Source organism: Bubalus kerabau, chromosome 1, assembly GCF_029407905.1.
Source record: "Bubalus kerabau isolate K-KA32 ecotype Philippines breed swamp buffalo chromosome 1, PCC_UOA_SB_1v2, whole genome shotgun sequence".
In the NCBI taxonomy this organism is placed as follows: domain Eukaryota; kingdom Metazoa; phylum Chordata; class Mammalia; order Artiodactyla; family Bovidae; genus Bubalus; species Bubalus kerabau.
This window is the reverse complement of record NC_073624.1, coordinates 38,891,435-38,915,239: the sequence shown is the minus strand read 5'-3', so window position 1 is coordinate 38,915,239 and position 23,805 is coordinate 38,891,435. Positions and strand designations below refer to the sequence as shown.

Here is a 23,805-nt window from a genome sequence, read left to right as displayed (position 1 = left end):
GCGGGAACTGTCGCATCCTAAGTCTAGCCACTCCAGGGCGGCTCTCGAGCGACAGCTTCCCGGCTCGGGGGCCACTCTGTCGCCCCTCCAGCGCCTCCCCGCGTTCGGTGCGCGCGCGTCGCGGCTTCCCGGGTGGCCGGGTCCCCCGCCCCCTAAAGTCGTCCCTCCCTGGCCGGGCTCCGCCCCCTGCCGCCGCTGCCTGATTGGCCTCCGCCTCCTTGTCCCCACGCTCCTCGGCTCCCCTTCGCCCAATGGGCACCACCACCTGGTCCAAAAATTTCCCCGAGGGGACCCAAAGGCTCTGCAAGCAGCAGCTCGGGCCAGGCGGTGGGGACCGCCGCGAAGGCGCGCGGAGGGTTCGCGGAGGCGGGAGCGGAGGAGCAAGGAGGAGGAGCAAAGGTGTCGGAGAGAAAAGTTCTGAAAGGAACAGGAAACCTGCCGGGGAGGCGGCGGCTGCGGCTCTCCCGGCGTCCGGGCGGCGCGCGTCCTGGGGTCTCCGGAGCTGCGGCTCCGGTCCTGGCAGCTCTCCCGGCGCAGGTCTGTCCCTTTGGCCGTGCCTAACCGCCGCCGCCGCCGCTGTTCTGGGCTGCAGGCGGGCGCTCCGTTCCGCCTCTGCCGCTGCGGCTCCCCGGAGAGGGCGGCGCGGGTGCTGAGAAGAGAAGGGGACGTCTTCTTCGGAGCATGAAGCAGCATGTCCGATAAAATGTCCAGCTTCCTCTATATAGGGGATATCGTGTCCCTGTACGCGGAGGGTTCGGTCAACGGTTTCATCAACACGCTGGGGTAAGCCAGGACTCCGGGCGGGGAGCGCGGGGCTGGGGAGCCCTGGCGCTCGGTCACCTCGGAGCTCATCCCCTTCGCCTGGGGTGGCTGGGCAGGCTCTGTGCCCGCGGACAGCGCGGTGCGCTCGGCTCGCGCGCTCGCAGGAAGCTGCCGGTGGAGGCAGGACTTTCTCAGCAACTTCGTAATCTCGAGCTCAGACGCATCTGAAAAGGAGGAAGTGATTCAGAAGCCCGAACACAGGCCCGGCGAAGTCCTCGTTGGCCTCTCCGTGGGTTGTTTTGATTAAAAAAAAAAAAAAAAAATTTTTTTTTTTTTTCCCCCTTACAGGTGGGGAAAAAAAAAAAGAGAAAACAAACAACACGGCTCCTCTCCCCACCTTTGTTCGCTACGACTCTCAAGCCCCTGCCCCTCACGGCCGGGTTTGTAAGAGCAGTCGATAAAAGTCTGTGGCCTTGGACGTGAGACTCGGGCGATGAGGCGAGCGGGAGGAGTGTGGCTTTGCCCTGCGGGAGGAGCTCACTGTCCCCGCTACTCTGAAGTAATTTCCTTTTGGCCGTGCCAGACGGGAACTCGCCTCCCTCGGGGGCGTCCTGGGGGCTTCTGGGTTCTAGAACTCACACCTGCTTTCTCCCCGCTCCGGGCCTGGGCCCACTGAAATGCTCAGCCTCTCCTGGGACGCAGCCAAGTGCATGGCTCTTGAGATTGAAGTTGGTTTTTGAATGGGGGAAGTAGGTATATAAACATAACCTGTGCTAGGTGGGTAAAGAGGACTTCCTTGATAACTAGTATTTTCTCTGTCCTGATGGTGAATACCAGCCTGTAGTTTTAATGCGCACTGCATTGTCTTTTGATAGGCACGTTTTTGTTGCTGTTGCCGCCTAGTCTCAGTAGCTGGACTCCCCAGTCTTAGAGATTTTAGGCTGAGGAACTGGTGTTTCCACTTATGACTGGTCACTTTTTTTTTTTCCTGCTGTTAGATTTTAGGGCACAACAACTTAACATGCAGCGTCCTTGGACGGTGACTTTGAGCCATGCCATTAACAGGGTGGTGTCTACCCGACAGGGGACATGGGAGTCCCAACTTCCACAGTTTCTGTTATTTGTGCATCTCCTCTAATGAGTGAAAGAAGGGAGGTAGATTTAATGTGATTCTTTTAAGATCAGTGTTAATTTATTGTGAAACTAAAGCATGGAAGAAAAAAAAAACAGCTGTAACAAGTGCTTGGTGCTGAGTTTGTAAATCATAAGCTGCCGTTTGTTTCTGGGAGAGTTCACAGTGCAAGGTCAGTGTTTGGGCCCCCAACAACATTTTGCAGATGGACTCTGCTGCACCTCACGCTTCTCCACTGTGGACTCTGTGGAGGTAACATGGTGGTTAAGCTGGAGGGGCCTGGGGTCAAATCTCTGCTTTTCCTGTTATGAACCTGATGACCCTGGGCAAGTTGTGCAATTGCATCTCAGTTTCCTCACCTCTGAAAATAGGAAAATTGTGGTTACTACCTCATAGGATTGTGCTAAGAAGTGAGTTAACGTAAAGTGTTTAGTATAGCACCAGGCACGGGAGCAGTTGTATAAAATGTTCGCTATTGTAATTATCACTCCCTTGGTAACTGTGAGCAATAGTGACACTCTTGGACAAAATAATAAAAAGCATTAGGAATAAACTATAAAAAAATTAAATTATAAACTAGTCAAATTAAAATTAAATTAAATTATATAATAATAATAATATAAATTATACAGTAATTTATATTATTATTATAATATAATAAATTATAAATAATAAATTATAATAAAATAAATAATAATAATAATAAATTAAATTATAAACTAGTCAAATTAAAAAGCCATGTTTTTGTTGTGTCTTATTCAGCAAAAGAGGGCTTCCCTGGTGGCTCAGATGGTAATCTACCTGCCATGCGGGAGACTCGGGTTCAATCCCTGGCTTGGGAAGATCCTCTGGAGAAGGGAATGGCAACCCACTCCAGTATTCTTGTCTGGAGAATTCCATGGACAGAGGAGTCTGGCCAGCTACAGTCCATGGGGTTTCAAAGAGTCGGACACGGCTGAGCGACTAATACACACTTTCAGCAGAGGAATGTGTTTGGCAACTACCTACTTAAGCACTTGTACTGTCTCTCCCGCTCAATTTGGAGGTGGAGACACGGAGGGGAAGACAAATGAAGTGACTTACCTACGAAGCAGAGGACATTAATGTCAAAAGCTGGAACTGTAGCCCTGTCCCCAGATTCTCAGCCAAGTGTGTATTTCTTTGGTTACATATTGTTGTCTTTAAGCCTTGAGAGAAAGAAGCTTGACCTTTAATGTAGCATGTATATTTGTATTCAACATTTCTTGCTGGTGTTGTGGAAGTTGAGTTGCTTTAGAGTGTGTTTGTGCAGTATTATTTTTCTGTTGACAAACGGGTTCTTTTTGAGGTTACTATGACAAGACCTCTGTGTAGCTCAGTTCTAAGGTGAGGATGGATCTTGGGGTATGCTGCTGCCAGTGAATCTTGGTGCTTTGATTGAGTGTTCTTTTTCTTTATGGAGTCCATGGAGTAATTGGAATACAACGTGGTTCATGGAACTACATTGGCCTGAGAGTTTTAGAAGTTACAAAACTAGCAGGAGCCTATGTGCATGCGACATGAAATGTTCTCTAGGCAAAGTAGCATCATCTACTTTGTTAGTGTAGAAGACAACTGGTAGATATGTTACCTTGCATCTTTTTTTAGGGCTGTAAATATCAAAGCAGCATTATAGTTTTTCATTATATTGTTGTAGGATCATAGTAATACACTTTTTCTATCAAAGACAGAGAGCATACTTTAGATTGAATCTCTCTGCTCTTCTATAGCTGGAGGGAGATCTGTTGTCTGAGGGCTATTGCTAACCTTGTTCATATCATTTATTCCCTTTTCATGTCATCATGTCTTTGTGGAGAGTAAAAGTATATGCTTCTCCCACCCCTAGCGTATTATAAAAGTTAATGGAAGAGACAGAAAGGAAAGAGCCCCCCCCCCCTTATTTTTATACAGTTTGCAGGAAAATCCACATTACGCTTATATTCTTGTGGCCCTTGCTGCTGCTGTTGCTGCTAAGTTGCTTCAGTCGTGTCCGACTCTGTGTGACCCCGTAGACGGCAGCCCACCAGGCTCCTCTGTCCCTGGGATTCTCCAGGCAAGAACACTGGAATGGGTTGCCATTTCCTTCTCCAATGCATGAAAGTGAAAAGTGAAAGTGAAGTCGCTCAGTCATGTCCGACTCTTCACAACCCCGTGGACTGTAGCCTACTAGGTTCCTCTGTCCATGGGATTTCCCAGGCAAGAGTACTGGAGTGGGGTGCCATTGCCTTCTCCCTTGTGGCCCTTAAGTTTCTTCAAAGGTGTGTGAATTGTTAAAGTGAATCAGAGAGCTTGATTGGAGACGTTGGCCTTGTATTTAGTTAGCCAGCATAGTCTGTTCCACTGTAATATTAAAAACTCAGCGTAAGAGCTAAAAATGAGGCTGAAAGTTTCTGACTTCTGTTTTCACTCTTTATCTATTGGACACTTTTGGTTGTGTGATGGTTTTTCAAGTTCAGCTTAATTATCACAAGATAATTCATAGATATTTATTTGTCTGCAGATACATCGTATCTGATTTTAGTATCTAGTGTGGAAATTTGAGAGGATACACTTGTTATTATTTGGTTTTTGGAAAATTTTTGCAATAAAGTCATGAATTTTTCAGCTGGAAAAAAAAATTACAGGTTTTCATTCTGTTAGAGTTCAGTAGGCCCTTTTAGAGGCCTTTCCAACTGGAAATGTGGTAGGATTTTTATAGGCTCTGTGACCTAGCTTTTAAGCTCAGATTCTCAGTCTGAGAAATTAGACTGCTCCTGTTGCCAAGGTTTGCATTTCCCTCTCGCCCACCCACCTCCCCACAATTATCCTTTAACCAGGATTTACCTGATGTTTATGATCCTGAGTTGTTGCAAAATAAGGTAGAGTATTGTTCTTCCAGCTTGTATTGGTAACACAGGGGCCTGGTTTATATTTTCTAACTTAATTTTTCATCTACATATCTATTTAGGAAACACTTATATTAAGGAAAACTGTTAAATCCTGTTGGATGAAGATGGTGAATATATTTTAAATAAACAATTTGTTTTGCTACTGTACACTTGAAGGTTATGGTTTTTATTTTTCTTTTAAAAGTGAAGGAGTTTGGGGACATGCTGTAAAGTTTCAAATGTGGTGTTGCTTTTGTTTTTATTTTAAATTTTTAAATTTGAGGTATAGTTGATTTACAATGTGTTAATTTCTGCTTTACAGCTAAGTGATTCAGTTATGCATATATATATATATATATAGTTTTTAATATCCTTTTCCATTATGGTTTATCATAGGATAGTTCTCTGTGCTATATAGTAGAACCTTGTTGTTTATTCATTCTCTATATAATAGCTTACATCTGCTAACCCCAGCCTCCCGCTTTATCCCTCCCCCAACCCTTTTCTCCCTTGGCAACCACAAGTCAGTTCTCTATGTCCAGAAGACTGTTTCTGTTCATTTCTGTCACATTTTAGATTTTGGTTTCCACATATAAGTGATATCATATATGATATTTACCTTTCTCTTTTTTTAAAATATTTTTTGATGTGGACCATTTTTAAAGTCTTTGTTGAATTTGTTACAGTGTTGCTTTTGTTTTATGTTTTGGTTTTTTGGCTCTGAGGCATGTTAGATCTTAACTCCCTGACCAGGGATTGAACTGAATCACCAGGGAAGTCTGTATCTTTCTCTTTCTGATTTCTCTTAGTATGATAATCTCTAGGTCCATCTGTATTGCTGCAAATGGCATTATATAATTCTTTTTTATGGCTGAGTAATATTCCATTGAAGAGGAACTAAAAAGCCTCTTGATGAAAGTGAAAGAGGAGAGTGAAAAAGTTGGCTTAAAGCTCAACATTCAGAAAACAGATCATGGCATCTGGTCCCATCACTTCATGGGAAATAGATGGGGAAACAGTGTCAGACTTTATTTTTTTGGGCTCCAAAATCACTGCAGATGGTGATTGCAGCCATGAAATTAAAAGATGCTTACTCCTTGGAAGAAAAGTTATGACCAACCTAGATAGCATATTGAAAAGCAGACATTACTTTGCCAACAAAGGTCCGTCTAGTCAAGGCTATGTTTTTTCCAGTGGTCATGTATGGATGTGAAAGTTGGACTGTGAAGAAGGCTGAGTGCCGAAGAATTGATGCTTTTGAACTGTGGTGTTGGAGAAGACTCTTGAGAGTCCCTTGGATTGCAAGGAGATCCAACCAGTCCATTGTAAAGGAGATCAGTCCTGGGTGTTCTTTGGAAGGACTGATGCTAAAGCTGAAACTCCAATACTTTGGCGACCTCATGCGAAGGGTTGATTCATTGGAAAAGACTCTGATGCTGGGAGGGATTGGGGGCAGGAGGAGAAGGGGACGACAGAGAATGAGATGGCTGATGGCATCACTGACTCGATGGACATGAGTCTGAGTGAACTCCGGGAGTTGGTGATGGACAGGGAGGCCTGGCGTGCTGCGATTCATGGGGTCGCAAAGAATCGGACACGACTGAGCGACTGAACTGAACTGAATATTCCATTGTATCTATGTACCGCGTCTTCTTTATCAGTCCATCTGTTGATGGACATTTAGGTTGTTTCCATGTCTTGGCTATTGTGAATAGTGCTGCTATGAACATAGCTCATATATCTTTTTGAAATATAGTTCGGTCTGGATATATGCCCAGGGCTGGGATTGCTGGATCACATGGTAATTTTTAGTTTTCTGAGGAACCTCCATACTGTTTTCCATAGTGGCTGTACTAACTTACATTCCCAATAGTGTAGGAGCGTTCCCTTTCCTCCACATCTTCTCCAGCATTTGTGATTTGTAGAGTTTTTGAGGATGGTGATTTTATTTGCACCAAATGCAGTGTTAATTGTCTCTTTCTTCTTCCTCTATTTTTTTATATTGAGATTTACTTTGCTAGTCATTGATACTTTTTTTTAAAATTTTTGTTTTATATTGGAGCCTAGTTGATTAATAATGTTGTGTTTCAGATGTACAGCAAAGTGATTTAGTTATACATGTACATTTATCATTTTTTTTCAAATTCTTTTCCCATTTAGGTTATTACAGAATATTGAGCTGTGTTCCCTGTGCTGTACAGGGAACTATATATCCTTGTTGGTTATCCATTTTATATATAGTAGTGTGTGTATGTCAATCCCAAACTCCCAATCTGTCCTTCCCTCCCTTTCCTCCTGGTAACCATAAATTCATTCTCTAAGTAGGTGAGTCTGTTTCTGTTTTATAAATAAGTATATTGGTATCATTTTTTTTAGACTTCACATGTAAATGATATTGTGATACTTGGTTTTCTATTTCTGAATTACTTAGTATGATAATCTCCAGGTCCATCCATGTTGCTGCAAATGGCATTATTTCATTCTTTTTAATGGCTGAGTAATATACCATCGTTTATATGTACCATGTTTTATTTATCCTTTCTTCTTTCACTGGACATTTAGGTTGCTTCCATGTCTTGGCTATTGTAAATAATGCTGCATTGAACATTGGTGTGAATGTACCATTTCAAACCATGTTTTTCTCCAGGTATATGTTCAAGAGTAGGATTGCTGGATCATATGGTAGCTCTATTTTTGTTTTTTTAAGGAAACTCCATATGGTTCTCCATAGTGGATACACCAATTTATGTTCCCACCTACAGTGTAGGAGAGTTCCCATCTCTGCACATCCTCCCCAGCATTTATTATTCATAGGCTTTTTTGATGTTTGCCAATCTGAGTGGTGTGAAGTGATATCTCATTGTAGTTTTGATTTGCATTTCTCTAATAATTAGTGATTTGAGTATCTTTTCATGTGCCTCTTGGCCATCTGTAGGTCTTCTTTGGGGAAATATCTACTTCGGTCTTCTGCCCATTTTTTGATTGGGCTGTTTTTTGGATATTGAACTGCTTGAACTCTGTAAATTTTGATACCTGATTCTTGTCGGTCACATCATTTGCAAATATTTTCTCCCATTCTGTGGGTTGTCATTTTGTTTTGCCTGTGGTTTTGTTTGCTGTGCAAAAGCTTTTGAGTTAATAAGGTTCCATTTGTTTATTTTTGCTTTTATTTCCATTACTCTAGGAAATGGCTCAAAAAAGATATTGCTGCGATTTATGTCAAAGAGTTTTCTCTGTTTTCCACTAAAGTTTTATGGTATCTGGTCTTACACTTGGGTCTTTAATCAGTTTTGAGTTATTTTTGTGTTAATTCAGCCTAGTTGGAAGTCCTAGCCTTGACACTTCTGACATTAGGTATTTTGGGTACATCACCTTGATCAATGGTCTGATACCACATTGTGGGAGTGAGCATGCCAGAATTCCCAGGATGGGTGGGGCAGTAGAATCAGTGAAAAGTACCCCGTTGTTTCATTGTTCTGCTCGTAGTTCAGAGTTCAGTGAATGACGAGTATGTGTGATCATGTACGTCTGTATACATATATTTAAGTGATTACTGCCTTTGGTTTGAGGGTTCTTCTCAGGACCTACCAACAATTAACACCAGCTTGTTAAGGTTTGAGAAAACGCTCAGGTGACCATCCATTGAAGCAGTGACTGCCAAGTATCATAATAGTTGCTTAGCCAGAGTGGCTAAAGATCAGGACTCTTATTTTTAGTTCATGTTTGATTTTGCTCAGTTCAGTGAGTTTTGTTTCCATGTTCTTTTTTTTTTTTTTTTTATTGGTTTACTTTTTATTACCACTTTCTCCAGCAAGTTTAAACAATGTCATTGATAAAATACCTCTCCCAGTCTCCCCAGAATCTTTACCTGGTCTAAGCTGTAAGCAATCGTTGCAGTTTATTGTTGAGTACTGGTAAAAGTGTTCTTGCCTGGAGAATCCCAGGGATGGGGGAGCCTGGTGGGCTGTAGTGTCTGGGGTGGCACAGAGTCGGACACGACTGAAGTGACTTAGCAGCAGCAGCAGCAGCAGCATTGGTAACAAGAAAAGAGAAATTCTACCAGATTTCTTTTCTGGGTGCTATTCTTTTAATTTTACAATTATTACTGAAAATAGTTTTGTTGTATAGAAGAGGTGGTTGTTAAAATAGGATCCACTTCAGATGTCAAGCCAATAATGCTATTGGGAAAATCCAGGCCACTAAAATCATATTATGGAAGTGATGCACCCACTGCAGACCAGCTGTGTCCCTACCATTCACTCGCTAGTCCTTCTCTGCTCATTTGTCTTGTTTTCCTTTCTTCATAGCATTTTGCACTATCTGAAATCCTCCCTTCCCCCCTTCCTCCCCACCCCCTTCTCTTTCTCTCTCAGGCCTCCAACTAGAATATGTCCTCAGGAGAACCGACGCTGTATTTGTCTTTGTACTGTATATGCTGCTGCTGCTAAGTCGTTTCAGTCGTGTCCGACTCTGTGCGACCCCGTAGACAGCAGCCCACCAGGCTCCGCCGTCCCAGGGACTCTCCAGGCAACAACACTGGAGGGGGTTGCCATTTCCTTCTCCAATGCATAAAAGTGAAAAGTATATAGAAGGTGCTTAAAGAACATTCACTGGATTAATCAATTAATTAGATAACCTACACTTAAGGCCAATTTCTTTTTTTTTTTTTTTAAATTTTATTTTATTTTTAAACTTTACATAACTGTATTAGATTCCATGTTCAATGATGGATATCAGGTAGGGGAATGGTGGGTCACAGAATTTATAATTCTGACTTAATCCCTCAGATAAATGAACAAGACTGTGTAAAGTCCTATGTTTATTTTTCTCAATTATAGTCCCTTGAATTTCCCTTTGTGATCTTTTTTTCTGCTTAAAGTTTTTAATATTTAAATGTTTTGCAAATTTGACTGTTAATTTTTTATTCTTTTACTTATTTAATTTTTCTGTTCTTATCATAGTTTAGAAAATCTTCCCCTTAATAGGACTGTTTAATCAGTAGAGACTCAAATGAAACAAGGAATGGTTACAGCTGACTTATATTTGCATTAATTTGTAATTTATCTTTAGTCTCTTCTAGATAAAACTCTTCCAAGTAACAGCCATTATTTTCTGCTATAACTAGGTGTATAAATTTAGCTCTGTTTTGGCTACAGCATTTGTTACTATGATAAAAGTATCTAAAAATCCATTGGATATTTGCATGTGTTTTTAAAGAGGAGGAAGAAGACAGTATAATCTTGAATACTGAGTTGTTTTGGAAAGTGTGAGGGTTGGTAGTGTCATGTTATGGAACTTGAAATCAGCCGGAGCACAAAGACAGCTTCTGAAGTGGTGAACATAAAGTCTATTTTAAGCTGAAAGGTCGACCATTTCTTAAACTTTGAAGTCATTCCATAAACAACAGGGTAGCTTTTAGACCCTCTCTGGTGGAGAGCTCAGTCAGGTAAACAACCATGCTTCCTTAAGTGCCTTGACTTTGGGAGAAGAGAATTCAAAGGCAAATGATTGCCCTCATTCTTTATTTAACAGAGCTTTTTTGCTTAAAACATTTATTATTATTATTATTTTTTGCATAGGTAGTGCTTTTCACAATCATGTTTTCCCTTTGGAACTCAGCATATAGACAGAATACTTTAAAAGTTAAATTCAAATTTTTAAAACAAATTCCGGACACAAGTTGTATCTTCATATATAAATATAAAGGAAGTAACAGTGGACTTCTATGACAAATTTCTAGCATAACAAGTGATTGGATTTTACTCCTTTTGTTTACGTCAGAACTTGGTAATAAATCACCAGATAGTAATCAGAGAAGTGAAATTTTAATGGTCATTCATCCATTCATTTATTTAATGAGTAAAATTGATTGTGCTTTTCAAATGCACAGTGGTTTTCTACTTTCATGCAGATTTGGGTGGGAATGTTTTTAATATATGCTTTAGGAAACCATAATTCTGATGTAAAAATATAGAAAAAAATATCCACGAAAATAGTGAAAGTGAAGACCTTTCAGCATGTTTTTTTCACAGTGGTGACACCGTATCATGGATGGGTGCATGATTTTCATTTTTATTTTCATTCTTAGGTCTCTTATGTTTCCCAGATTGTACATATGTTTCTTTAATTAGACATTTATTACTGTTACAGTCAGCACAGTTAACTAAAATGAAAATAATGTTTTTGAGGATCTTCAGTTTCTTAGTACTGTTCATTAACAATGTTTATTTTAAAAAGCAGAAAGAAAGCATTTTCCTGGTCTTTGTCAGTAGACAAAAACCACAAACCGGGAACTACATGTTGCTAAAATATATAGGTCATATGTTTACTATAAAATTTTTTGTTCCTAGTTATTTATTTTTGGTATTTTAAAATGTATTATGGAAAAATGTTTGGCCAGTAATGCTGATCCTTTATAAATGGTTGATTTAACTTTTGCTTCCCTTGTGGCTCAGATGGTAAAGAATCTGCCTGCAATGTAGGAGACCTGGGTTCGATCCCTGGGTTGGGAAGATCCCCTGGAGAAGGGAATGGCTACCCACTCCTGTATTCTTGCCTGGAGAATTCCATGAACACAGGAGCCTGGCAGGCAACAGTCCATGGGATCACAAAGAGTTGGACAGGACTGAGTGACTAATACTAACTTGTGCAGTAAATATATAGTCTGTTTTATTTTCGAAGTCTGTTTACACATGTAAGAAGTATGCCCTTCAGCATGACTGACTATCATTTTAATAATCTTAGTACCCACTATGGAACTTTTATTGTCTATCAGTTTCTATTGGTATTATTTAGTGAGGGCTCTGTGTGTGTATGTGATTGAAATCATTTGATTAATTGTTTTTATTGAATATCTTTGAAATGGATGGATTAGCCCTTTCAAAATTCAAATCAATGATTGGTTAATAATAGCAATTTTATAGTTTATTCTGATACAAACCTACAGAACTCCAGCCCTGAATTAAGAATAAATTATCCATTTATTCAGAAAAATTTAATCATAAAATTGAAAATGTGTCCCCAGCATGATCAAGTTTATGGACTGTTCTTGGTGATGTGGTTTATGGTGGAGGATGCTGCAGATGAATCACTGGTTCATTTGACACATAGTTAACAAACCCCGACCATGTGTTAGGGATCCAGCATGAAGAGATGCCAGATATTGTGCTATTTTAATTATTATCTCAGAAATTCAAACTTCCTCTGATAATTTGTAGTATGACATTTGACTAGGATCTATGGGAGTCTAAGGGCATTTGACACCTTTGCCCTCAGAGTTGTAAATGCCACAAGATCAGGAACTGACTCTGACTTTTAATCCTTGTATGCTCAGCAGCTCACATAATTCCTGCTACATAGTAGGCATTTAATAAATATTTGTGAAATCAATGTAGTCATTATTTAGTCATGGAGATAAGATTGGTGTTGAATAACTACAACATAAAGCAGTTCTTTTCAAATGAAGATGATTAAAAACAGAGATCACAGGGAAACCAAAGTGGATTCTTTGAGTAGTATGACCCGAAGAGGGCTTCAAAGAGGAGGTGATATTTAGCTGAACTTTGTGGGATCATTAAGATGAATATTTGTCTCAAACCTGTGTCCATAATTTGATCATGTATGTGGAGCCCTATACCAAGGTCACAGTGTGGGTCCCTGTACCAAGGTCACAGAATAAAAATCTCTTTAACTGACCAAGGCCCGTAGCAACTGTTGCATGAGCCTCTGGATCTAAATTGGCCAGTTCCTTGCCTGGTGATCGAACCCGGGCTGCAGTGGTGGGAGTGCTGAATCCTAACCACTAGACCTGACAATATATTCTTGGTACTTTTCTCTTTTATTCAAAAAATTAGTGAAATTTTACTGTTCATATTAATAGCTCCAAAAAAGGAAGCAAAAATTAAATATTATTGAGATGTGCAAAGATTGAAGAAATATCCTCAGAACATATTTTATGCTTATTAATCGAATGTAAGAGCTTTAGGTTTGATTCAGGCCCTCTGAATTGGTCATGTGCTGAGACATGTTTGCTGAGTTTACTCAGTTTGCTGAGACAAGAGATAAAGAGGGCAGGATATAAAGCCCAGAAACTTGGCAATTATTTGGGGGAATTTTTATAGTATTTCCAGCTTCTTTGAATATTCTGTTTTCATTCCTTTCCCCCTTATTTCTCCTCATCCCAGTGTTTCATCATTTTTCTTCCTTAATCATAGACTTCAGTTGACTTCTAGATTCCTGGAAGCTTTGCTAATAAAGAAAACTTTCCATCTAAAATAGTTATAATTTTTTTTGTTTGTTTCATAGTGCCTGAGACTGTTCAACACATGCACAAATGAACAGGTGCATGCGTGCGTACGTGCGTGCATACACACGCACATGTGCACACACACACACACACACACACACACACACTCCACTTCGCATAGAGTACTGGTATCTGTGGGGCCCACTCTGCCCTCATTTCCTTTTGGTGTTTAACAAGCAATAGAGGCCATAGATAGATTCCCATGATGTCCAGGAAAGGCTTAGGAAGTGAACAAAGCATAATCTAAATTCATATCTAAATTCTTAGAATTCAAGCATGTGTTATTAAGATGCTATCTAAAGTGTTTGAGTCGTTGTTAAAATATCATCAGAAAAATCTCTTTGTGAAAATTGCAAATTGCTGGACTCTATTATGTATTTGTTATACAAAAAAACTCCTCAGTGGAATCTTAGAACAAACTTTTATGTTTTTAATTAAATAATTCCTAGATGTCTAGCTCTCTAAGATCTGTGGTAATGACTGATTATGAAATAGCCACTAGGAGCAGTGGCTCTCCACATATTATCTCCTATTGAAAAGAGGATTCTTCAAATTGTGTAAAGAACTTATGGATTATCAGAGCTAAATATAACATATCAAACAAACAAAAACCCAACCAAAAACGAAACTGGATTTAAAAAATTGTTGATTAACTTTTCCAGTGGCAAATCAAAGTGTATTATTTATAAAAATTAGAGAATGTTCAGTGCCCTCCAACTTACGTTTAGTTAAATTATTTGCAAGCCTTATATTGCATTGTTTTGGAACTCCTGAAAAGCTGCCTGTAGGTATCTCTTGTTATTCTTTTTTTTAAATAAAATATTTATTTATTGCTGCATTGGGTCTTCATTGCTGTGTGTGGGCTTTCTCTAGTTGCAGCAAGTGGGGGGCTACTTATTCTCTAGTTGTGGTGCACGGGCTTCTGGTGCAGGCTTCAGTAGTTATGGCTCTTGGATTCTAGAGCACAGGCTTAATAGTTGCAGTGCATGGGCTTTGTTGCGCTGCAGCTTGTGGGATCTTCTCAGACCAGGGATTGAACCCTAGTCTCCTGCACTGGCAGGTGGATTCTTTATCACTGAGCTGTCAAGGAAGCCCCTCTCTTGTGTTCTATCTGATCACAAAAGCTCAAAAGATTTGGAAAGCAAAAGGTACTTGCATATCTATGCCCATATGGGTAAAGCTTATTAAGAACTGAATATTAGAAGTAAAGTTCCATTGTTAGTAAGGAACAGAAACTATCTTTGGCTAGCTTAAGCAAAGAAGGGAATTTATGAGTACAAGGATCGTGGAGGAGCTCCAGGAAATTGAATGATGAGCTCAACAAGTGAACATCAAGAAAGGCAGAAACTCAGAGCTGCTGTGGTTATATCGGTAGCAGAACCTTCTATCTGGTCCTGCCATTTACAGCAATTCCTATACCCTTTATCTTCTTACCATTCAAAATGCAGAGTGATAGAATTTGGCTCCACTTGGATTAATCACTTATGTCTATGAAGAAAAGTCACAAGGCTGGATCTGATTATCAGGGAAATCAATGTTAGTGGGGCTCTGATTTCTGCCTGCTTCCAGGGCGGTGTGATATGGCAGGAAGAGAGCGCGGAGGACCTGAGTGAACTGAGATCTCATCATTTAGTAGGTAATTGAATAGTAACTTCTCAGCACCTTTTAAAATTATGGTCCTATTCATAACATAAAATGTACTGTCTTATTTATTTTTTAAAAAAATTTATTTCTTTGTGCTGTGTCTTAGTTGTGGCACTCGAAATCTTCTCTCTGTGTTGTGGCATGCGGTATTGAATCTGGGACATCTGCATTGGGAGTGCAGACCTTAGCTACTGGACCACCAGGGAAGTCCCCCATCTTACTCATCTTTAGGTGTAAAGTTCAGTGGCGTTAAATGCATTCACAATATTGGGCAACCATAGCCATTATCCATTTTCAGTACTTTTTCATCATCTCAAAGAGAAACTCGTCACCCTTTTGAAAATAACCTCCCATCTCCCTCACCAGGCAACCCCCACCCCCACCCCACACACACTTTGGTGCGGTCCTTTTGCCTTTGACTTATTTTACTTAGCATAACGCTTTCAAGGATCATCCATATTGTAGCACGTGTCAGGACTCTATGCCTTTTTATTGCTGAATAGTATATTATGATAAGGATATAGCCCATTGTGCTTACTCATTCATCAGTTGATGATCATTTGTGTGGCTCCTCCCTTTTGACTATTATGAGGAATGCTGCAGTGAATATTTGTGTGTAAGGTTCTCTGTGGACATATTCTTAATTCCTTTGGGTATACGCCTAAGGAGGGGAATTGCCTGGTCACACGGTACCGTATTTAACATTTTGCCTCAGCCTTTCCTGTTCTCTTTATCTTGCTTTACCTTTTTCTTTCATACCTTCTTATTAGACACAATATAATTTACTATTTCTTGTGTTCATTGTTTATCACCTGTCTGCCCCTGGTAGAATGTAAGCTCTCTGAAGGCCGAGATCTTTGGTTTTGTCACTGAGTATCTTAAGTGCTTGACTCCATAAATATGTGTTGAATAAATACATGTTGAATTAGCATATGAACATTGCCAAATCTCCAAGTAGATGTTTACATCAGCTCTGCTCTGGGAAAAAAGTCAATTTAATTGTAAAGTCAGGGTAATTGTTCTTATTAAATACTTTGAGAATCCATAAGGGTAATTCTTTTAAAATGGATGAAAGTTGTCACTAGATTTATAGTGCCATTAACTCTTGATGTACTAGGAACTTTAATAAATCTCTTGGGTCATATCTCTGCACCTCCCTAGCCTAACATGTGATAAAACTTACAGGAAAAAGTAGTGTATATAGCCTTACTTAATGGTTTGAGTGTTATAGATACATTAAAGTTGTTATTTCTGAAAGTTCAGTTTTATTTTTGCACATGCAAAAAGTGAATTTGTAAGCATTTTTGTGAGACTGTTTCTTAATTTCAATTAGCCCTTTTCCTTAGTGGATAATATATAATACATCCCGGGAATATTTTGTACTTTAACAGCTTTAAGCAAAAAAGTTTAGTTGAAAATAATTTGCTAATATGAAACCAGAAAGTATTTGGGGAATTTATAATTTTATTTTACTAAATAGAAGAAGGCATATAACAAGTTGTAATTTTTATTTCTGAAATTTAGGAATAAGTGTCTGGAAAAGGATGGGTACTTAAATGTAGGTTGAGGAGAACAAGTGAATGGTATTTTTGTTCTTCATTACTTAATAATATTCTTTCTGTTGACTCAGTCTGTTATAATGTGCTCTGCCTCAGTCTTATTCCAAAAGACATGTTTGATCATTCTCTTTAAGAATTCAAAATTCTCCAGTGTTGTTATTCACTCTTATTCTTGGAATCCTTACTGGTAGCAATGTACAAATGAGAACTTCTTTGAGACCATATTTGCATATAGGACAGAGAAATAAAGGGAAAAATGTAGATGTGAATAAATGATAGAATAATGTAGAAATGTAGAACAAGGTCATTCTGTTCCCTCTAGTCCTAACATGCTGTGATCCCCTGTGATAGATGTTTGAAAATATGATATCTTTAGAAAAGTAATATTGAGATAAAAGGTGAATTAGGAATCCAAAGTAAGTTAATGATTCAAGGACTAGTTATTTGTGTTTGGCTAAAGTGTTCAAGGTCATTGCTAGTATCAGGGATATAACTACTTAGACATTTGCATTTCAAGTAGACTTTTGGTTTCAGCCATGTTTGCAAAGAGGGTAATTTTAGTTTGGGTTTGTTAAAATTCACAGGGAAGAATTCACAACACACCTTGTTGTGTTGAGGACTCGACTTGTGGCTAGGAATGGTTAATACTATGACATTTTAAGTCAAATCAAGATTACTTGTCAATGAAAGTGTTAATTATTTAAAACTTTACTGAATGAATCCATCGCCAGGATTATAACAGATGATAAAAGGCCTTTATTTATCTTTCTTCCCTATTTACCTGGCAGGACATGATTTAGTAATTGAGTTCCAATTCTAAATCCATGTCCAGAATGAGCCTCCTTTCCTGGTCAGCACAAATGAAGTCATTGTTATCTGTCATAGTGAAACAAAGTACTTATTTCTGAAGTCTTAGCTGCTATAGAATCTCTCAGAACTGGCTTTTAAAAACTATCAAACTGCAAGTAGAAAAACATTTTGTTAATTATTGGAGAATCTGAAAAAAATAATTGTTAAAGTAAATTGACAGGTACAGGCTCTGGAGAGTCGATAATTACTTTGGCAACAAGATAGCCATAATTTTATACTATAAACATTTTTGAAAGAATAGATCAACATTCATATTGTACTTTTTTCAAAATTGAAGTTGTAATACATGCTCAAAGAATTAATATCAACTGCATTATTTAGTTTGAACCATATTTAATTTAGCAAAATGCACAATGATTTTAATTTTTATATCAGAGTGTGCTAGTTAGTCCCCCAAATTAGTTTTTCACTCTTTCATGCTAATAGAAATATTTGAGTGTGTGGATGCTGAGAATAAAGACCACATTTCCTAGCCTCTTCTGTAGCCAGGTATGGCTTCAGACTAGAATTTGTGGTCAGACCCTTACAGGAGATGTTTACTCCCCTCTTCTGACCCCCCCAGCCCACTCCCATTCAGCTGTTTGTAATATGCGAGGGAAGAAGCCATCTTGACCCATGTGGATGAGGCCAGTACTTTAGGAGTAACAGAATATCAAGAAATGAACCTGTTCTCTGGACATCTGCAAATCCTGGCTGTACTGTATTTGAACAGAAGATGAAACAAGATGGGCTGACAGGGGTCAGATCATGTATTCCCCATTAGGCAATGTGAAGCCCTCGATGAACTGTTAAGTGGAAGAATGAAATGATCAGGTTTTGCTCTAGGAAGATCAGATGGCAAGAAGACGGTAAAGAGAAGTAGAAGAAAGCTGCAAATGGCAGGCATGGGAGGAACCAGGTGACTCATGAAAGCAGCCTGAACCCAGCAGCTGGAGTGGGGATGTAGAGTAGCTTCTTATCAGAATCCTTGAAGGGACAGTATCTTTGTTTAGTGTCTGACTTTAGATGCAAATGATTTATGAATTAAAATATTCATTGTTGCATTTGAGGCTTTATTACTTTAAATAATTGAGTATATAGACTTGAAAGGTTTCCCTTCATTGCTTCCAGTTGGGTAGAGTGTCATTAAGTAGGACCTTTCCGTGGTTCTGGGAGGAGGTACAAGCCTTGTCTGGTACCGTATTTCCATCCTGTAGCTCTGTTTTAGGCATAGGTGTTTTTTTAGTTCCAAGGACATCCTGAGTTTCCTCTTAACATAGGGCCTTTTCACATGTTTGTTTCCTCTGTTGGGTTGATTTCCCCTCTTAAGCCCTTTGTGAGTGCTAAGTCGCTTCTGTCGTGTCCTACTCTTTGCGACCCTATGGACTGTAGCCCGCCAGGCTTCCCTGTCTGTGGGATTCTCCAGGCAAGAATGCTAGAGTCAGTTGCTATGCCCTCCTCCAGAGGATCTTGCCCACCCAGGGATTGAACCTACCTCTCTTGCATCTCCTGCATTGGCAGGCAGGTTCTTTACTGTTAGTGCTACCCGGAAAGCCCTTGCTGCTGCTAAGTCGCTTCAGTAATGTCCGACTCTGTGTGACCCCATAGGCGGCAGCCCATCAGGCTCCTCCGTCCCTGGGATTCTCCAGGCGAGAGCACTGGAGTGGGTTGCCATTTCCTTCCTTTCCCTTAATTAAAGCCTGTTTATCGTTCAAATTTCAGCTCTGTGATGCTTCTGTAGCGAGCTTTTCTGACCTTCCAGACTGTGAGCTTTCTTAGCTATGCATATGCTCAAACAGTACCACATTCTTTTCCTTCAGAAAGTTTATCCCCATTGTAGTTTTCATTGTACTACTTTTATAGTATTATTGGATTATCTGTGTTTCTCCCAGGCTTCCCAGGTGGCTCAGTGGTAAAGAGTCTGCCTGCCAATGCAGGAGATGTGGGTTTGATCCCTGGGATGGGAAGATCCCCTGGAGAAGGAAATGGCAACCCACTCCAGTATTCAATCCAGTGTCCTCCTGCATTGGCAGGCGGATTCTTTATCACTAAACCACCTGGGAAGCTTGGGAGAAACACAGATAATCCAATTGTTGTAAAAGAAGTACAATTAAAACTACAACTGGGTAAACTTTCTGAAGGAAAAAAATCCCATGGACAGAATAGCCTAGTGGGCTGCAGTCCATGGTGTTGTAAGAGTCGGACATGACTGAGTGACTAAATAACAAATGTTTCTCCCACTAGGCTTTAAACTGTGTAAGGGCAGCAACTGTGTTGTTCACAGTTACATCCCCAATGCCTTGCACAGTATCTGTCACATAATAGGTTTTCAAGAAATATATATTGAACAAATGAATAACGTTTTAGCATAATGGCTAAGAGGATGAGTTTTTGATCAGATAAACTTGGTTTCAAATTATGTCTTTACTCCTTCTCATGGTATGATGTTTGGAAGTTACTTAATACCGAATACCTCAACTTTCTTATCTGTAAAGAGGGATTGTTACCTATAGTATTGCCATGATGACTAATGGAAATTAATGTATGTAAAACCCTTAGCTTCAGCCTCTTAGAATTAGGCACCTAAGTGTTAAATAGGTGGAAACCATTATTATTACTATTATTCTATCTGAAAAAATCAGCAGGAGTCTCTCTGGAAGCTTGGCTAAGTTCGTACTGCATTGATTTGAAAGTTCTGCCATACTGTGTTTATAAAACTTTGCAGTAAACCAGTTTTTCAGTGGGTATTTGTTTAGTAGGCTGTTCAAAGGCACTCCGCCTTATCTCTTGTTTGCTTTGGTTTTGGCCCTTTTTTTCCTCCCTTCCTTACTTTGATAATGTGTATTACTAAACTGCAGGCACTTCTCTTTGTCTTGTATTAGTGGTTTGATGCATGCTATCTTTTTGATGTAATGCAAACACCTAAAGTGTATCAACATTAGTCACAACCTTTGAATTGCTTGGCATACATTTTCCATATCTTCTTGACTAGAATTTTCAAGTCTTGTTAAATTTTAAAGCCATCACGCTACTTCAGTGGCTAACATTTGTTCCCTACTGGAACACTGTGGTGAAAGGAAACAGTTTTATTTATTGAGACAAAACAAATGTTTGCTTTGAAGCCATTAGAATGGAGGTTTTGCATAAGTTTCCACCGAGCAGCTGGTGTTACCGTCCCTTCTCTGAAATTTCCTATTGCCAAGAATTCCTTCTGAGCTTCTGTGACTGTTAGAGGGATTAGCAAAAACATTTATCTAATTTGGATAATTAATCAGTTTAGAAATAAACAAATTTGCCTTGGACAATCATGTCAGATTTTAAACAGTGACTAATCAAATTATAATGGTTACTTCTCTTTAGAATAATAATGGGATCTGAAAGGCATAGAGAGGGTATCTTACTCCTGCCACTTAGATGTACCTAGTGAACAAAAATGATCCAGGCTGTAGCCTTCTTTTGATTAAGACATGGAAGGAGATTTTGCTATTTGCCAGAATCTTACTGTGTATGTACACTCTGACTATTGAAGCACTCTTAAAAATTAAAGCATTAAAACACTTAAACCTGCTTTGCAAACTCTTGTTAGAAAATTTCTCTGTGAGAAGGTATTTCCTTTTAGTTAAGAGCAATTCCTGATGGTGCAGTTTATGCCAGTTTGTTATCTCTAGTCTTACTGGACTAACTGCTAATGGATAAAAGTGCTCCATTCCTTGTTCTGACAGTGAATTAGTCAATCTGAAGACTGTTTGTTAGCCAGGATGTTTTTTAGTTGCAAGAAACAGAAAACTGAATTGGAACAATTGTTAGCAAAGAAGAGAACTTTTAAAAAACCTTTTATTTTATATTGGAGTATAGCCATTAATAACGTTGTGGTAGTTTTAGGTAGACAGCAGAGGGACTTGGCCACACATGTACATGTATTGATTCTCCCCTAAACCCCTCCCATGCAGGCTGGCACATAACGTGGAGCAGAGTTCTCTGTGCTATAAAGCAGGTCCTTGTTGGTTACCCATTTAAAATATAGCAGTGTGTACCTGTCCATCCCAAACTCCCTAACTATCCCTTCCCCCCATCCCCCCACTCTGGCAACCAGCAACAATGTATTGTTTATGATCAGGGTAGCTAAAAAGTCTATGCATAACTTTGTTATAGGCTCTCTGGCTTTATCCTTGGTTCTGTTTTGTCATCAGTATTAGTCCATCCTCAGACAGGCCTTCTGCCTCTAGTAGCAGTGTGTCTGCTGGCAGCTTCATCGTTTCCGTATCCTACCATCTTACATCCAGAGCTGAAAAGAGAGCGTCTCAGTTCCTTAAACTCCAGAAGTGCTGCCGTCTTCACTGTTGCAATGACTGGGATAACAGTCCCGTCTTCAGCTGAACACTGTGGCCAGGGCATGAGAGGCTCTGATGACAGAGGATATGCCATCACGCACTACATGGAAGAAGAGCCCTTCTCCATTTTCCTTTCAGGGCTCAGTGGCCAGAAGGAAGACAGTGGATGCTGGAAAGGGCAAAGACAACACGTGTCTACTGCAGCCAGATGGGATTGCCCTGTGGGCATAGCAAAGCCATGTTTTCTGTGTCCTTACCATCAGGTTTTAAAATGTGAAGCCATTAGTTTTTTTTTTTTTTTTTTTAACTTACTTTTTTATTGAAAGATAATTGCTTTACAGAATTTTGTTGTTTTCTGTCAAACCTCAGCATGAATCAGCCATAGGTGTACATATATCCCCTCCCTTTTGAACCTCCCTCCCATCTCCTGCCCCATCCCACCCCTCTAGATTGATACAGAGCCCCTGTTTGAGTTTGCAGAGCCATACAGCAAATTCCCGTTGGCTATATAGTTTACATATGGTAATGTAAGTTTCCATGTTACTCTTTCCATACATCTCACTCTCTCCTCCTGTCTCCCCATGTCCATAAATCTATTCTTTATGTCTGTTTCTCCATTGCTGCCCTGAAAATAAATTCTTCAATACCATTTTCAAGATTCCATATATATGCATTAGAATACGATATTTATCATTCTTTTTCTGACTCACTTTACCCTGTATAATAGGTTCTAGGTTTGTCCACCTCATCAGAACTGATTCAAAGGTGTTCCTTTTTATGGCTGAGTAATATTCCTTCGTGTATATGTACCACAACTTTATCCATTCATCTGTTGATGGACATCTAGGTTGCTTCCATGTTCTAGCTACTGTAAATAGTGCTGCAGTGAATACATGTGTCTTTTTCAACCCTGGTTTCCTCAGGGTATATGCCTAGGAGTGGGATTGCTGGGTCATATGGTGGTTTTATTCCTAGTTTTTTAAGGAATCTCCATACCGTCTTCCATAGTGGCTGTATCAATTTACATTCCCACCAACAGTACAAGAGCATTCCCTTTTCTCCACACCTTCTCCCGCACTTATTGTTTGTAGACTTTTTGATGAGGGCCATTCTGACCAGTGTGAGGTGATATCTCATTGATTTGCATTTCTTTAAATATGAGCGATGTTGAGGATCTTTTCATGTTTGTTAGCTGTCTGTATGTCTTTTTCTGAGAAATGCCTGTTTAAGTCTTTTTACCACTTTTTTATTGGGTTGTTTGTTTTTCTGGCATTGAGTTGTATGAGCTGCTTTATATATTTTGGAAATTAATCCTTTGTCAGTTGTTTCATTTACTATTATTCTCTCCCATTCTGAGGGTTGTCTTTTCACCTTGCTTACTGTTTCCTTTGCTGTGCAAAAGCTTTTGAGTTTAACCAGGTTCCACTTGTTTACTTTTGTTTTTATTTCTGTTACTCTAGGAGGTGGGTCATAGAGGATCTTGCTTTGATTTATGTCATGAGTGTTCTGCCTATGTCTTCTTCTGAGAGTTTTATAGTGTCTGGTCTTACATTTAGGTCTTTAATCCATTTTGAGTTTATCTTTCTGTATGGTGTTAGGAAGTGTTCTAATTTTGTTCTTTTAACATGTAGCTGTCCAGTTTTCCCAGCACCATTTATTAAAGAGGCTGTCTTTGCCCCATTGTATATTTTTGCCTTCTTTGTAAAAAATAAGGTACCCATAGGTGCATGGGTTTATTTCTGGGCTTTCTATCTTGTTCCATTGGTCTATAGTCCTGTTTGTTTTTTTTTTTTTTGCCAGTACCATGCTGACTTAATGACTATAGCTTTGTTGTATAATCTGAAATCAGGCAGGTTGATTCCTCCAGCTCCATTCTTCTTTCTCAAGACTGCTTTGGCTATCGGGGTCTTTTGTGTTTCCATATGAATTGTGAAATTTTTTGTTCTAGTTCTGTTAAAAATGCCATTGGTAATTTGATAGGGATTGCATTGAATCTGTAGATTGCATTTAGTAGTATAGTCATTTTCACAATATTGATTCTTCCTACCCAGGAACATGGAATATCTCTCCATCTGTTTATGTCATCCTTGATTTCTTTCATCAGTTTCTTATAATTTAATGTGTACAGTTCTTTTGTCTCCTTAGGTAAGTTTATTCCTAGATATTTAATTCTTTTTGTTGCAAAGGTGAATGGGATTGATTCCTTAATTTCTTTTTCTGATTTTTCATTGTTAGTATATAGAAATGCAAATGATTTCTGTGTATTGACTTTGTATCCTGCAACTTTGCTAAATTCACTACTTAGCATCTTTAGGGTTTTCTATGTACAGTATCATGT

The 23,805-nt window shown here is 39.4% G+C and overlaps 1 protein-coding gene across 4 annotated transcripts in view; it reads left to right on the top strand.

Annotated features, from left to right (window-relative positions):
• The first annotated feature begins 317 nt into the window (after positions 1-317).
• ITPR2 (inositol 1,4,5-trisphosphate receptor type 2) overlaps positions 318-23,805 on the top strand; it is a 586,098-nt gene continuing 562,610 nt past the window's right edge. For 3 of the 4 annotated variants that reach the window (XM_055572406.1, XM_055572399.1, XM_055572408.1), the window contains exon 1: positions 318-783. In XM_055572406.1, coding sequence (XP_055428381.1) covers positions 692-783 — 92 coding nt within the window. In that variant the 5' untranslated portion in view covers positions 318-691. Of the gene's footprint in view, positions 784-2,949; positions 3,044-23,805 lie in introns of those variants that run through there. The other variant, XM_055572407.1, reaches the window with a different exon arrangement.